Below are 16,888 nucleotides of genomic sequence, written 5' to 3'. Positions count from 1 at the left end.
GTTGCATTTCCGTTCTATGCTATTGACACTTCTTGTCTTAGATGGGTTTAGCTCTGCATTTTCTGTTCGGCAACAAATTGCTTTGTAAAAAAGCTCTAACTAAATAAATAGAACTCAATTGATTTGATAAGACTTTTACTACAAAGTAGGTCTCCAGCAGGGTAGACAGGGGCAGCACTGCTGAAAGGGGTTCTTGCTCTTGTGCTGTAACGCCCTCTTCCTCTGCACGTTGACCCTGCCGATGTACTCCTCGGTGCCGCACACATTGGCCTCAATGTTGTTTAGCATGGTCCCCTGCTCCTCTACCAACATGGCCATCTGCTGGAACAGATCATGCACCTCCCTCAGCCTGGCCTCTAGCTCTACCAACTCCGTATGTCTTCCTTTTATCTCACACGGTGCCCAGCGGGATGAATGCCCCTCGGTCTGCAGGCTCTGGGACAGCTCCCCCCAGCCCTCACCCCCATTCTCTATGATGGAGGCCTGTCTCTGGAGGCGTGAGCAGCACATTTCTCTTTGGGCCTCCTCTACCTGGTTGTATCCTGCTATGGTGGCATGGAAGGCCCGGGTGAGGTTGACGTGCTGGGTGTGGGCGATGCGGGCCACGGCGGCCTTGGGTCCATGTTTCTCCTCCAGCTCACAGCTCTGCGCCCCCAGAGCCTGGAGTCTGACATACAGGGCTTCGCCATGCTGGTGGATCCCCCTGGCGATGGAGTTGGAGTCATGCTTGATGATGGTCAGGCGGACTGTGGTGCCGATGCGCTCATTGTGCTCGACCAGACGCTCCACCTCCAGGTGGAGCAGGGAGATCTCCTGGCGCATGGAGTGGGCCTCCTCCAGGATACTGTCCATGGTGGGGGAGGAAGAGAAAGAGGCCTGGAAAACCACAGCCTGCTGGGAGATCTCCTGGCGCATGGAGTGGGCCTCCTCCAGGATACTATCCATGGTGGGGGAGGAAGAGAAAGAGGCCTGGAAAACCACAGCCTCCTGGGAGATCTCCACCTTGTTCAAGTCATATTCTGGTCCATACAGCTCTGTCTCAGGCTCCTTGCTGATAGTCTGCATGTGACACAGCCCGTCCCGCATCCTGCCTGCCTGCAAGAGAGGAGCACATAGTTAGGGTCCAATAAACAATGGGATACAGTGCTCTTCAATGGATAGTCGCTGACTCTAATGCAAAGAATTGTAAATATATTGTTTAAATGACCACGGTGTGGCAGGACCTTGTGAGATGCGACTGCCAACGGACCAAAGCTAGGAGGGGTGTCACGGTACACAGGCTCAGTGATGCAGGATTAAAGTCCTAAATGTTTACTCATTACCTGGGTCTTTGTGAAACATTACGTGGAAAGTCTGGATTTGATATTTAATAATGACAAAAAAATGTAGGACCTTAATCTTGCATCACTGAGCCTGTGTACCGTGACACCCCTCCTAGCTCTGCTCTGATGGTAGTCACCTCTCACAAGGCCCTGCCTCACTGGTCAAATAAACAATATATTTACAGCTCCCAAACCTCTGCTCAGTCAGCAAAATGCAACAGTTTTTATAGTGGTGGTGGCTACTTGACTGGCCAATCACACCCTTGGTGCAATTGGGGCCAGCTGAGTCACCCTTAATAAGCCAGGGCCCGGTTTCCCGATAGCGATTGGAAGAGTTTGTGCATATTTTATGACCACATTTTGTGATGTTTTTTTGGCTGTTCGGGCACACAAATATTTTTCTCGGGGCAAGCCAAAATTGGTAGCCTAAGTCCACTCTAGGGCTGTGGCGGTCATGAAATTTTGCCAGACGGTTATTGTTATGCAAATTAGTGCCGGTCTCACAGTACCTAACTGTTAATTAACATAAACATGTATAGTGTCTCCAGGCCTCCGCGCATACATACAGCTGCATACAAACTGCTGATGCATGCCTTTGGACCATATACATTTATAAATGTATAATAAATCAATATAATATTCACTATCATAATGAATCCATTAATTATTTTAGTCAGTTCTAAAGAAACATGAAATGAAACAGAATATGAGTTGGCCTACTGTATGTTATGTAACTATGCTCCATGCCATAGGCTGTAAGCTTGTTCATTTATCTGACAAGATATGCTTATAAGTCCTGTGCCATTATTTCATATTATATGATTTTATAGTAAGAATAATATAATGAACTTAGCTGAATAAAATAGAAAGGATATATTTTGTTGTGTTAGACTTTGAAACAACATCCACAACGACCATGTTATACACTGCTGTTGAACTGTCTTCAAATTGATCTTCACAGTGAGGTAAGTTTTTTAAAAGCATCATACTGTTTTGATGGTAAATGTTTGATGTGATTTTAAAAAATAAAAAAAATTAAGGGGTGGATCAGCTTAGTATTGCGGAAAGATTGTTGCTTCCATCAATGTAATTGTCGCATAACTTCCAATCCACCATACATTTTTTGGCTAAATATATATATCCATATACATACACATATGCATACATATACACATATATATATACACATACGTATATAGATATACATACTTTTTTAAGAATATACCTTTATTATTTCCTGCAAACCCTACCACCCTTCCCCCAATTGGAGTAAACTAATAAACACTTAAGGTTTCTACTTTCAGTTTATACATCTTATACACATTTTACAGACACAATCTATTTTACAATAGTTATATTTAGTTTGTTTTTAGTCCTTCCTCTATTTCCATTCAGTTTGATTTCTATTTGTAACTGTGGTATTTCACAAAAGTCTGAACCTATATACATTTTACAGACCCCTTATCTGTAAAATGTTACATTGGGTATCTTGTTACTGGTCCCACCCTTCATTCAACCCCTCCCATCGATCTCTCAACATCATCCATTTTGGATTTCTATTTGCCATATATTTTTTAACTGTGCTGTGATGCTTCACAAAAATACTGAACCTTTCTATTCTCATAGCTTCTACAGATTGTAAATTAAAAATAAACATTTTTGAAAAATAATTATTTCATTATTAATTGATTGTCTATGGCTTTTCAAATCACCCAGTATTGCTATCCAAAAGATCCATACAATCAGTTTCAGTTAGTGGAGATGGAGGAGACTAAAACGAAAACATATTCTAAAAGTACTTTACTTCCTCTTTCAAAATAGAATTTGGTGAATCATGCGTGACTCCATTTGTAACAAATGTCAATAAAACATTTTTTGTAGCATTTCTATATTGAAGATTGAAAAATAATTTGGTGCATTTTTTCCCATATTCCATCCAGTTCGCTTTATTTTTATAATATAATACACTGGATCTTTCTTTAATAAGTTCCTCCATTTCTTTTTCCTCTAACTTATTCTGTGCCTCTATGGTACAGTTTTTATTGCTGTCTAACTGTACTGTTAGTCCTTCAATTTCCTTTGTTAATATGGACTCGTTTGATTTAAATTGCTTGTTTTATAGATGAGTACTGAATTACATGGCCTCTAAAGGCACATTTAAAGGTGTCCCATACAATAAGGGGATCTGCTGTACCTATGTTATGTTTGAAAAAGTCCGTATGAATTCTTCTGTCATAGTTCTAAACAATTTATCATCTCGTAGGCTTGATTAAATTTCAAATATCCTCGCCCACGTGGAAATTCTGTAAGAGTAACATATATGCCAATCATGTGATGATCCGACCGCATTCTGTCCCCATTCAACACTTTTTAAACTTTTGGTGCCAGAGAGAATGGCATAAGAAAGTAGTCAAGACGACTAGTTTGATTAAGCCTTCGCCATGTATATGTCTCCATATATCCACTTATTCCAATATATCCATGACAGTCATGTGTGCCTGAGGGTGATAGTTTGTAGTGTGATTTCCTTTCCGGGCCATAGAGGTATTTAAGACCGTATTAAAATCTCCCGCCAAAATAATAGAGGCTAGTGTTGCTTGTAGAGTTGATAAATTTGTCTACGGTATATATTTTCAAAGAAGCTTGGATCATCATTATTTGGACCATATAGATTGATAAGCCACATTGGTTTATTCTCCAATAACATATTTAAAATAATCAATCTACCTTGAAGATCTGTTTGGACAATTTGCACATTTCGATCCAAATGACTGTTAATTAAAACCATCACCCCTTTTAAATGTCTTTGCCCGTGGGAGAAATATATTTCCCCCCCAGTCCTTTTCCCACAAAACTTCATCAAAAATTGTTGAATGAGTTTCCTGTAAACAATATATATTATATTCCTTCTCTTTTAGCCAGGTAAATACTGATCGTCTTTTCTTATTATCTGCTAGGCCATTACAATTGTAATGTCCTTATTTCACAACTTACCATAATGAGACACAACTTTCAATTCTCTTTATCAAAATATATGTTTGTAAATGTACCAGTAAAAAGTAACATGATGATTGAGTGTCTATATCGCTGTACCATGATAGTTGCATTGCTACTAATAAAACTCAAATTGGTCCCCACTATTCCACCCTCTAAAAGCCCTCCTCATCCCGAGTTGGGTTGTCATCCTAATGCCCGGCAGACCACCCCCGATACCCGTATCCCATAGCCCTGAAAAGACTGGGATCCATCCTTCGAAAAGAGCACACAGTGCAATTTACATAACAGAAGTAGATTAACCGCCAAATGCTTTTCCATCGCCCTCACCTCGATTTGTATTATATATAGCCATCAAAACAATATATATATATATTTTTTTAAAATCATGTTTCTTATTTTCCATAATTAGCTATTCATATTTGTAGTAACGTAGGCAATTCTCACCAATCTCGCCATTACCAAAATTACAATATTATTATATTAGCAAAAGATTATTGTGAAACTTCCTATATTGTCCCTAACATATTTTACTCCTTCGCAACAGTTGTGGGATAAGCACATACACCCACACACTCAACCCTTTCCCCCCACACAACCATAGGCTCACATTCTCAACAGTTGCACCATCCCAGAGCCCAACTCTAGAAAGGTCTTGGTTTACGAATGCATATACAGTTGCAGCTGTATGAGAAGGCCTGCAAGACCGTGCAAAAAAAATGGGCAGAAATGGAGAGATTTTATTTACCAATGTCACATCCTAGATGGAGGTCAAATGTACACCTTTTCCCTGAAACACCCACATCACGGTCCCCCGTATTGACCATATTCCCAAGCATCTCCATGCAGTCAGTCAGACTTTTGATTTTGTACCACAATTATATACCCCCTCTCTGAATGTACAAGATCGTCAATGTTCTCATGAGCACCTTTGAGAATTTCCTTGTATAGTATGCTCTCCCTTTATGGGGCTTTGGCTTTGCAGGACCAACCCTGCCAAGCAGGCTCAAAATCTTGAGGGGGCAGTTCTGCTCTTGGTCTCTGAACTAATTTTGGCTGCATACAGACTGCTTACAGCAGGCCCATGAAAGTTAGGGACTTCTTCTCCTTAGTATCTGTATCAGTATTTGAGTCATTCAGGTGGGTGTCTAGGGTATAGGGTTGTGGACAATTCCATCAATATAGGATCATAAATAAATACATTACATATATAATTTATTTAAACAATTTAGTTCCCCATGAGAGGACAATAAATAAATTAAACGTATTATTTATTTTAAAACAGTTCCACCATGATAGGACAATAAATAAATAAAATATGACATATAAATCATTATTAAAATGATATCCATCATCTGAACAACATTGAAAGCTCTCTCACACCCCCACTCACAGCAATACATTGGTTCTGGGATATGCAACCATTTCCTTTCTCACTCAACGACACACTTCCCAAACATAACAACATTTTCTTTTTTAATAAACACACATCACACCATCCACACATACTGTGCCTTCTGTTTATTGAGTCTTTATCTACACCATGTGGAATTAGTGCTTGTGTGTTCCAATTAATTATACACTGCTCAAAAAAATAAAGGGAACACTAAAATAACACATCCTAGATCCGAATGTATGAAATACTCTTATTGAAAACTTTTTTCATTACATAGTTGAATGTGCTGAGAACAAAATCACACAAATATTTTCAATGGAAATCAAATTTATCAACCCATGGAGGTCTGTATTTGGAGTCACACTCAAAATTAAAGTGGAAAACCACACTACAGGCTGATCCAACTTTGATGTAATGTCCTTAAAACAAGTCAAAATGAGGCTCAGTAGTGTGTGTGGCCTCCACGTGCCTGTATGACCTCCCTACAACGCCTGGGAATGCTCCTGATGAGGTGGCGGATGGTCTCCTGAGGGCTCTCCTCCCAGACCTGGACTAAAGCATCCGCCAACTCCTGGAGGGTTCTGTGGTGCAACGCGCCGTTGGTGGATGGAGCGAGACATGATGTCCCAGATGTGCTCAATTGGATTCAGGTCTGGGGAAGGGGCGGGCCAGTCCATAGCATCAATGTCTTCGTCTTGCAGGAACTGCTGGCACACTCCAGCCACATGAGGTCTAGCATTGTCTTGCATTAGGAGGAACCCAGGGCCAACCGCACCAGCATATGGTCTCACAAGGGGTCTGAGGATCTCATCTCGGTACCAAATGGCAGTCAGGCTACCTCTGGCGAGCACATGGAGGGCTGTGCGGCCCCCCAAAGAAATGCCACCCCACACCATGACTGATCCACCGCCAAACCGGTCATGCTGGAGGATGTTGCAGGCAGCAAAACATAATTTTCTCTACCCTCAACAGTATATCATGCCTTTTGCACACATTGTATATAGACTCCCCCTTTTTTCTACTGTGTTATTGACTTGTTAATTGTTTACTCCATGTGTACCTCTGTGTTGTCTGTTCACACTGCTATGCTTTATCTTGGCCAGGTCGCAGTTGCAAATGAGAACCTGTTCTCAACTAGCCTACCTGGTTAAATAAAGGTTAAATAACAAAAATATATTTAAAAAAATATTAACTGCTAGATAAAAGTGTATTGAATATTTGTTGTCTGTCTGACCATTAAATTCACAACTATAAATTATATATTATACAAGTATTAAATAATTCTGTGAAGAGTATTTTGTGCATGAGCTCAATGTCACATTTAATTTGATTATCAGCCACAATATTGTTGACATAGTGTGTGTATCTCTCTCTTTCCCTCTCCTTCCCTCGCCCCTTTACTGTCATGAATGGCAGGTCAATGTTGCCAAAGCGAAGTGATACACAACAATAATTAGAATAAATAGTACACTCTTAGAAAAAAAGGGTTCCAACAGGGTTCTTAAGCTGTCCCTATAAGAGAACCATTTTTAGTTCCATGTCGAACATTCTGTGGAAAGGCTTCCACATGGAACCGAAAAGGATTCTACTTGGGACCAAAAGGGTTTTAACTGGAACCAAAAATTGTTCTTCAAAGGGTTCTCCTATGGGGATGGCCAAAGAACACTTTTAGGTTCTAGATAGCACCTTTTTTTCTAAGAGTGTAATTCAACACACAAAATTGAAAATGACTGGTGGTACTTACAGTGGGGCAAAAAAGTATTTAGTCAGCCACCAATCGTGCAAGTTCCCCCACTTAAAAAGATGAGAGAGGCCTGTAATTGTCATCATAGGTACACTTCAACTATGACAGACAAAATGAGAAAATCCAGAAAATCACATTGTAGGATGTTTTATGAATTTATTTGCAAATTATGGTGGAAAATAAGTATTTGGTCACCTACAAACAAGCAAGATTTCTGACTCTCACAGACCTGTAACTTCTTCTTTAAGAGGCTCTCTGTCCTCCACTCGTTACCTGTATAAATGGCACCCGTTTGAACTTGTTATCAGTATAAAAGACACATGTCCACAACTTCAACCAGTCACACTCCAAACTCCACTATGGCCAAGACCAAAGAGCTGTCAAAGGACACCAGAAACAAAATTGTAGACCTGCACCAGGCTGGGAAGACTGAATCTGCAATAGGTAAGCAGCTTGGTTTGAAAAAAATCAACTGTGGGAGCAATTATTAGGAAATGGAAGACATACAAGACAACTGATAATCTCCCTCGATCTGGGGCTCCACACAAGATCTCACCCCGTGGGGTCAAAATGATCACAAGAACGGTGAGCAAAAATCCCAGAACCACACGGGAGGACCTAGTGAATGACCTGCAGAGAGCTGGGACCAAAGTAACAAAGCCTACCATCAGTAACACACTATGCCGCCAGGGACTCAAATCCTGCAGTGACAGATGTGTCCCCCTGCTTAAGCCAGTACATGCCCAGGCCCGTCTGAAGTTTGCTAGAGAGCATTTGGATGATCCAGAAGAAGATTGGGAGAATGTCATATGGTCAGATAAAACCAAAATAGTAAAAACTCAACTCGTCGTGTTTGGAGGACAAAGAATGCTGAGTTGCATCCAAAGAACACCATAACTACTGTGAAGCATGGGGGTGGAAACATCATGCTTTGGGGCTGTTTTTCTGCAAAGGGACGAGGACGACTGATCCGTGTAAAGGAAAGAATGAATGGGGCCATGTATCTTGAGATTTTGAGTGAAAACCTCCTTCCATCAGCAAGGGCATTGAAGATGAAACGTTGCTGGGTCTTTCAGCATGACAATGATCCCAAACACACCGCCCGGGCAAAGAAATAAATTATTCTCTCTACTATTATTATGACATTTCACATTCTTAAAATGAAGTGGTGATCCCAACTGACCGAAAACAGGGGATTTTTACTCAGATTAAATGTCAATAATTGTGAAAAATGTAGTTTAAATGTATTTGGCTAAGGTGTATATAAACTTCCGACTTCAACTGTAGGTGTTCCTTTTGTCCACGTGAGAAAGGGCAGTGTGGAGTGTGATTGAGATTGCGTGATCTGTTGGGGCTGTATGCGAATTGTAGTGGGTCTAGTGTGTCCGAGAGGATGAACAGCTTGTGCTGTTTGCCTTCCTCGAATCGAGCATAAAAGGCATTTAGCTTGTCTGGCAGGCTCGCATCACTGGGCTGCTCACGTCTGGATTTCCCTTTGTAATCCGTAATACTTTTCAAGCCATGCCACATCGGACGAGCATCACAGCCGGTGTAGTAGGAATCAATCTAAATCCTGTTTTGATGCTTTGCTTGTTTGATGGTTTGTCTGAGGGCATAGGGGGATTTCTTGTAAGCATCCGGTATGTCTCCCGCTCCTTGAAAGCGGCAGCTCGAGCCTTTAGTTCGGTGCGGATGTTGCCTGTAATCCATGGCTTCTGGTTGGGATATGTACGTACATTCACTGTGCGGACGACGTTGTCAATGCACTTATTGATGAAGCTGATGACTGAGGTGGTATACTCCTCAATGCCATTGGATGAATCCTGGAACATATTCCAGTCTGTGCTAGCAAAACAGTCCTGTAGTGGAACATTCGCATCATCTTACCACTTCTGTATTGAGCGAGTCACTGGTACTTCCTGCTTTAGTTTTTGCCTGTAAGCAGGAATCGGGAGGATAGAATTGCCAAATGGAGGGCGGGGGAGAGCTTTGTATGCTTCTCTGTGTGTGGAATAAAGGTGGTCCAGGATTTTCTTTTCTCTGGTTGCACCTGCGACATGCTGGTACAAATTTGGTAAAAATGATTTAAGTTTGCCTGCATTAACATCCCCAGCCACTAGGAGCGCCGCTTCTGGTTGAGCATTTTCTTCATGGCTTATGGCCATATAGAGTTGGTTGAGAGCGGTCTTAGTGTCAGCTTCATTTTGTGGTGGTAAATAGATGGCTATGAATAATATAGATGAGAACTCTCTTGGTAGAGATGCGGTCTACAGCTTATCGTAAGGTACTCTACCTCAGGCGAGGAATACCTCGAGACTTCTTTAACATTGCGCACTTGCTGTTATTGACAAATAGACACACCCCCACCCCTCGTCTTACCGGAGGTAGCGTCTCTGTTCTGCCGGTTTTGATGTCCCGTTGGTAGGATAATCTTAAACGAAAGTCATCAACTTTATTTTCCATTGATTGCATGTTAGCAAATAGAACGGATGGCAGTGGGAGCTTACTCGCTTGCCTACGTATTCTCAGAAGGCTGCCCGATCTGCGGCCCCTTTTCCTGCGTCTTTTCTCCAAGCATAAATGTCCATTTATTTATTTTTTTACCTATTTTTGCTTTGTCATTATGGGCTATTGTGTGTAGATTGATGAGGGGAAAAAACGATTTAATCAGTTTTAGAATAAGGCTGTAATGTTCAAGGGGTCTGAATACTTTCTGAATGAGGTGTAGTTTTCTCTCTCTCTCCCCTCAGGCTCTGTGCATAGAGATAGAGCCGAAACAGCAGGACTCGGACCCGGCAGAACCACAAAGATTGAGTCAGCTGTCCTCCATGACATGCAAGGAGCTGGGCACGCTGCAGTGCATGCTGAAGGACAATCAGGTAGAAAACCGTACTATGGAATATCCTGCATGAACATCAATTACACTCTTTATATTGTTTTCAATAACGATGATGATAATGATTTTGATAATGTTGTTGTTTATGCCTTGTTTGCCTGCTGTTTTCAGGTGCGTATGGTGGAGGTGGAGCGCTGGCTGGATGGCATACTGGAACTGTCACATTCAAAAACAGACAAAACGTTATTTAACACCTACAGTACTGCAATGTTATAACCCGTGTACGACTCTCCCCCCCCTCTCCCTATTAGGAGTATGTGAGTAAGATGGAGTTAGTGGAGGGTTCAGTGAAGCGGATCGGAGAAAATGTATCGGTGGTGCATGGGGCTGCAGTACAAAAGCTAGCCCACTGGGGGCAGGCTAAGCTGGATGAGTGCCAGTGGAGGTGGGAGACGCTGAGCAAACAGGTGAGGAAGAAGAGTACAGTTCATGTAGAGGGAAAGTGAGATTTATTTGATCAAATAGAAGTTTTGTAATTTTTAGGCTGTTACAAATGTACTGATACAAGTGGATGCACGTGGCATTCTGGCAACTTTGAGAAAAACAACAGTTTTGCCTGTTGCTCACACACTTATCTGCCCTCTAATTGGCTAGAATGGACCCACCTGATCTAGCCTGCCTTCAACCATTGAGGAAATGTATGTTCATTATTAGAGTCGTCACTCTGCTATTTTGTCAATCTAATAGATCCCCTTTGGTTCAAGCAACACTGGATTGTGAATTAAAGTGTGACAAAATCTCTTGAAACAAACAATAAAGCCTGCTCCTTTTCCTGTGTATCCCTTTTTAATCTGTGTCCGTGTCTTTTTTTAAACCTTGTAGCATTTGATAGGTTAAGACACTCTGAAGTGTACCATTACACTGTAATCTGACAGTGGTCCATGTTATCTCTGTGTTGTGCATAGCTGCTGAGCCACCAGGGGTGTGTGAGTGAGAGCCAGGAGAGGCAGGTGAACCTGAAGAAAGAGTTGGCAGAGATGCAGGAGTGGATGGCCCAGGTGGGCGAGGGGTTTCTCGTGAGAGAGACTTTGAGTACAAGAGTCCTGGGGAGCTGGAGGGCGCACTGGAAGAGATAAAGGTGGGGAACAAAAGACAGAACTGAAAAACTGGTACAACTAGGAACTCCTTACTCCTAGAAAGACAGTTCTAACAACTAACCTAGACAATCCCACTTCAACCCTATGTTGCCATTTATGTCCCCTGTTTTTATTATTTATTATTTTATTTAGGATCCCCATTAGCTGTCGTTGAAGCAGCAGCTACTCGTCCTGAAAATACTATCCTGATAATCTGGCATGTCTCTTTCTTTCCCGCTTTGATCATCTCTTTCCCTCTCTCTCACCTACCCACCAAAGAAGATGTGTTACAGAAGGAAGTGAGAGTGAAGATATTGAAAGACAGCATTAACATGTTGCTGGCCAAGAATAAGACGCCCTCAGGTGGCGGAGGACAGGACCTGACAGAGGAGCTGCGGGGAGTCCTGGAGAACTACCATAAACTCTGTGACCGCTTCAAGAGCAAGTGTCACAAGCTGGATGTAAAGAGTTTGACAAGACTAGTCCAAACTGCTGATGAGTGTTAAAATTATAAAGTAATGTGATTGTAGGCGTTTGTGTTTGACAGTGTCTCGTATGGTCTCTGACCTTGTTTTTTGTGATTGTGAATGGTTGTAGTCGTGATTTTGTTTGAAATGTGTTTGTAGTCTTTCTCAGTACAAGGGACAGTCCAGGTCTCCTCTATAGGAGGTGTGGTCATGTTGGCTGGAGCTTCTGCAGTACTTGGACCTGGAGCAGGGCTGGCTCAACACTCTGGAGGAGAAGGTTCAGGCTACAGAGAACCTACCTGAGAGCACTGAGGCTGTCAATGAGACTTTGGAGGTGGATATCTCTTTTTAAACCTATCCATTCTTCTTTCATTCCTATTTCATCTCCTCTCTCTTCTGCTTTATCACATGCTCTCTCCTGTAATCCCTACATCCTCCTTCCGTCCCGTCTCTCTGACTCACCCTCTCTTTATCTCGTTTTCACTCCTCCCTCTGTACTTTTCCTATTTTCTTTCACCTTATTCTATTTTCTTTTCCTCTGGGCCCTTAGAATGTATTTTTTGTGTTCTGTCTGTTTCTCTTCCTTTGATGTCACCCGTCTGTCGTCTATGAGCAGACTAGCATTTTATTTTGACTGCCTACCTCAGGTACTGTAAGAGTGACGCTGACCTACATAAACACTAACACATTCTTTCTATTCTCTGTCTTTATTTCTCTTTCTCCATTCTCTCTCTTACTGCTGCATTTACTGTTTGAGCTACTGTTCCGTCTTACCTCTCTCATTCACTGTCTTTCTCTCTCCTCGTTCTCACCCTGTCATCTTTATTCTCTCTCTCCCTCTCGCTTCCCTTCCTCTCCCTCTAGTCATTAGATTAGTCCTTTGGTATCAGGGCGTGGTTAACGCAGCCGCGTACTTAGTTTTCTTCAGGGCTGACCCATCTGAGGATGTCCCTTCTTGGGGTTCCTTTGAATCATAATCCTCAGGATTTGTATATATTATGCACTTCCTTAGTCGAACAATGCCCTGCCGCTTTTGTCTCCATACAAAAAGAGAGTCCAACAACTCTAACATTTTCAATTCCATTAGATTCCAACTTTTAAAAGGAATAAGCGTGCGCAACCTTAAATTCCCAGTCACGCCACCATCACAAATGTTTTTCTTCGTTGCTGATGTTAGAACTCCACGCACCCACGTGGAAGTCCATTATTTCTTTGCATTTTCATCCTGTGAAATACTCTTCCTGAGGAGTCAGGGGTACCTTCCCAATGGGTCTCGTAGCCTGTGAACACGCTATACCCCTTTGTGATAACTCTCAGTTCGGGACACACCACTTTGCGAAAAACCTGCCAGTCTTCTAGCCCGTAGTCCACTCCTAAAGTCTGGTCTGTATTTTCTTCTCCTTCGGCTACGGTATAGAGTTTCACTCTACAGGCCTGGTAATCAAACTGATATCCTCATTGCTGTTCATGAGACATCATTACTTGATCTTTCAGCGCCGTTGCAAGCGGTATTTGGGTTCTATGCACATTTAGAAACCACTTTTTTGGCGCATCGTATATTGTTGCTTTATACTCTTTCTCTATGTTTCAACCGCGGCCCTGCTTCCGTTGTTAGTCATCACTGCTTTGCCGCTGATCACAAAATCCATCTTTAATTTCTTTACTGGTTTATCGTGGTTGATTGTGTTGTTCTGGGTCTTATTTACCCCCAGGACATTCCTGCTTCATAGACAACAGCCCTAAGGGCAATAATATAGGGGGTGTGGGGCCATCCTCTTTGAAATGTTCAAACACATCCCCCTCAGTTCAACGAGGTCCCTACACATCAATCATCATGACAACTTCAAAGGAATAGATTGCAATATATGCATAAATTAACACACACTCTAACACGTGATAACAGGAACAGGATGCACTTATATGGGCATAACCACGTGAAAACTTCCTGCCAGGATGTCCTGACAAGATGCCCATATTTGGGCAAGCCCTAGAGCACGTGAAACTTCCCGCCAGAATGTCCTGATCGGATGCCCATATTTGGTTATGCTCACGTCATCCGTACATAGGGTCATAAATCAAACGTTTGACGCGCGCTGTCTACTGTATTCTCTTTTCTGTTTGTGGATTTCGATTTGGCTCCATTTGAGCTCCTGTGTTCTCAATTTGTATTAATGTTTTGGGAAATGGGATGCAAAGTTACATCTATATGCAGATGATACAGTCATATATTCATGTGCTTCTTCTCTGGTTCAGGCTGTTGGAGAGCTCCAGACTGCTTCTCAGTCACTGCAGGCCTCCCTTTATGGTCTCAAACTTGTCTTGAATATACAAAAAACTAAATTCATGACCTTTACCAGAGCTAGATCTCTGCCAGAGAACGTTAGCATTGTCACATCTGGTGGCTTATCCATTGAAAAAGTGTCATCCTACAAATACCTAGGTATTTGGTTGGATGACAAGTTGTCCTTTAAAGTTCATTTGGATAATCTTGTAACAAAGCTTACATTGAAATTGGATTTTTATCTTCGTAATAAGGCTTGCTTCCTGCTTATGGCTAGAAAGAAGCTTGTTCAGGCCACTTTACTCTCTATAATTGATTATGGTGACTTGCTGTATATGCATGTAACCTCTTCCATCTTACAGAGACTGGACTCTGTTTATCATGCATCCTTGCGCTTTATTACAAATGCCAAGTCACTCACCCACCATTGCACATTGTACCAAATGGTAGATTGGGCCTCACTTTATATGCGCAGAAAGATACATTTGTTATGTGTTCATCTACAAAGCCCTTTTTGTGTAAACTCCCTCTTTTCCTATGTAGTCTGGTCTCCTTCACCACCAGCAGTTACCATACCTGGTCTGCTAGATGGTTTCTATTTAAAGTCCCCAGGACATTCACAGTACTAGGCAAGTCTGCCTTCTCGTCTTGTGCACCAGACGCATGGAGTAGTCTACAATCCATGCTTCATCTAGATATGTTAGTGCCACTGAATTCATTTAAAAATATTGATGGGAGACCGTTACAGGAGTGTAAATGTTTTTTTAAGGCTGGATCATGCTGTATTGTTTTTTGTTTTAATGATGTAATGCAGGGGTGTCAAAGTCAAATGGACGGAGGGCCAAATAAAAAATTTAGCTACAAGCCGAGGGCCGGACTGTTCGAATGTTCATTGAAAATTTTTTAAATGACGCATATAGTCTAGTGAACCTAATTGAACCTACTGAAAACCTAACAAATATATTCCAATATGATCAGATAAATAAAGCAATATTTTCTTATGGCTCTGTCAGTAATCTTTAATTTTCAACAGACACAAAAGACAAATTTCCTTTATATAAAAATCCCCATAACATGAACATTAAATGAAAGAAACCGGTATTCAAGGCACCATCAGTAGCCTATATTTTCTATTTTAGCAAAAGTGGGCTAAATTTACTTCAAAGAAAAAAACAATAATAGCAATTTTCTATCATCCACTCAACTGAAATATTTTTAAAATATAATTGGATTGAAATACAATAAAATAAAGTGCAAAAATCTATTAATCAAAAACAACACTTTGTTTAAGGAGAAGTAACATGCAGTGAAAACAAATATTAAACTTTAACTTTTAAACTTGAACTGAGTAAAAACTCTAAATATGTGATTGCACAGTAATGTTCACTTGTTTGAGGTTGAGGGTGATACTTGGTGGTGTCCCATCTTTTCCACAAGTTCATCAATGTTCGGGGTAAGGCTCTGAGCTGAGGAAATCCTCAGAATTGAGTGGAGGTGTTCAGCAGTAAGTCGAAAATGACGTTTTCGTCTTTTGAGCTTCTAGTCATGAAATCTATGCAGCCTACTCAATCACTTTTTATAGCTACTGTTTACAGGCCTCCTGGGCCATATACAGCGTTTCTCACTGAGTTCCCTGAATTCCTATCAGACCTTGTAGTCATTGCAGATAATATTCTAATCTTTGGTGACTTTAATATTCACATGGAAAAGTCCACAGACCCACTCCAAAAGGCTTTTGGAGCCATCATCGACTCAGTGGGTTTTGTCCAACATGTCTCTGGACCCACTCACTGTCACAGTCATACGCTGGACCTAGTTTTGTCCCATGGAATAAATGTTGTGGATCTTAATGTTTTTCCTCATAATCCTGGACTATCGGACCACCATTTTATTACGTTTGCAATTGCAACAAATAATCTGCTCAGACCCCAACCAAGGAACATCAAAAGTCGTGCTATAAATTCACAGACAACACAAAGATTCCTTGGTGCCCTTCCAGACTCCCTCTGCCTACCCAAGGACGCCAGAGGACAAAAATCCGTTAACCACCTAACTGAGGATCTCAATTTAACCTTGCGCAATACCCTAGATGCAGTTGCACCCCTAAAAACTAAAAAATGTCTCATAAGAAACTAGCTCCCTGGTACACAGAAAATACCCGAGCTCTGAAGCAAGCTTCCAGAAAATTGGAACGGAAATGGCGCCACACCAAACTGGAAGTCTTCCGACTAGCTTGGAAGGACGGTACCGTGCAGTACCGAAGAGCCCTTACTGCTGCTCGATCGTCCTATTTTTCTAACTTAATTGAGGAAAATAAGAACAATCCGAAATTCCTTTTTGATACTGTGGAAAAGCTAACTAAAAAGCAGCATTCCCCAAGAGAGGATGACTTTCACTTTAGCAGTGATAAATTCATGAACTTCTTTGAGGAAAAGATTATGATTATTAGAAAGCAAATTACGGACTCCTCTTTAAACCTGCGTATTCCTCCAAACCTCAGTTGTCCTGAGTCTGCACAACTCTGCCAGGACCTAGGATCAAGAGAGACGCTCAAGTGTTTTAGTACTATATCTCTTGACACAATGATGAAAATAATCATGGCCTCTAAACCTTCAAGCTGTATACTGGACCCTATTCCAACTAAACTACTGAAAGAGCTGCTTCCTGTGCTTGGCCCTCCTATGTTGAACATAATAAACGGCTCTCTATCCA

At 41.6% G+C, this 16,888-nt stretch overlaps 1 protein-coding gene across 1 annotated transcript; it reads right to left on the bottom strand.

Annotated features, from left to right (window-relative positions):
- Window positions 1-138: 138 nt before the first annotated feature.
- On the bottom strand, window positions 139-1,086 carry LOC118397705 (syntaxin-11-like). Its single transcript, XM_035792604.1, has one exon. It carries the CDS (start codon window positions 1,084-1,086, stop codon window positions 139-141), a length of 948 nt encoding a protein of 315 aa, XP_035648497.1.
- Window positions 1,087-16,888: the final 15,802 nt, after the last annotated feature.

This window comes from Oncorhynchus keta, chromosome 19, assembly GCF_023373465.1.
Source record: "Oncorhynchus keta strain PuntledgeMale-10-30-2019 chromosome 19, Oket_V2, whole genome shotgun sequence".
NCBI classification, from domain to species: Eukaryota; Metazoa; Chordata; class Actinopteri; order Salmoniformes; family Salmonidae; genus Oncorhynchus; species Oncorhynchus keta.
This window is presented reverse-complemented; position numbering and strand designations above follow the sequence as displayed.

Bases quoted from the DNA above. Each gene is read 5' to 3' on its own strand.
- LOC118397705 (XM_035792604.1), bottom strand. From the start codon at position 1,086: ATGCGGGACGGGCTGTGTCACATGCAGACTATCAGCAAGGAGCCTGAG.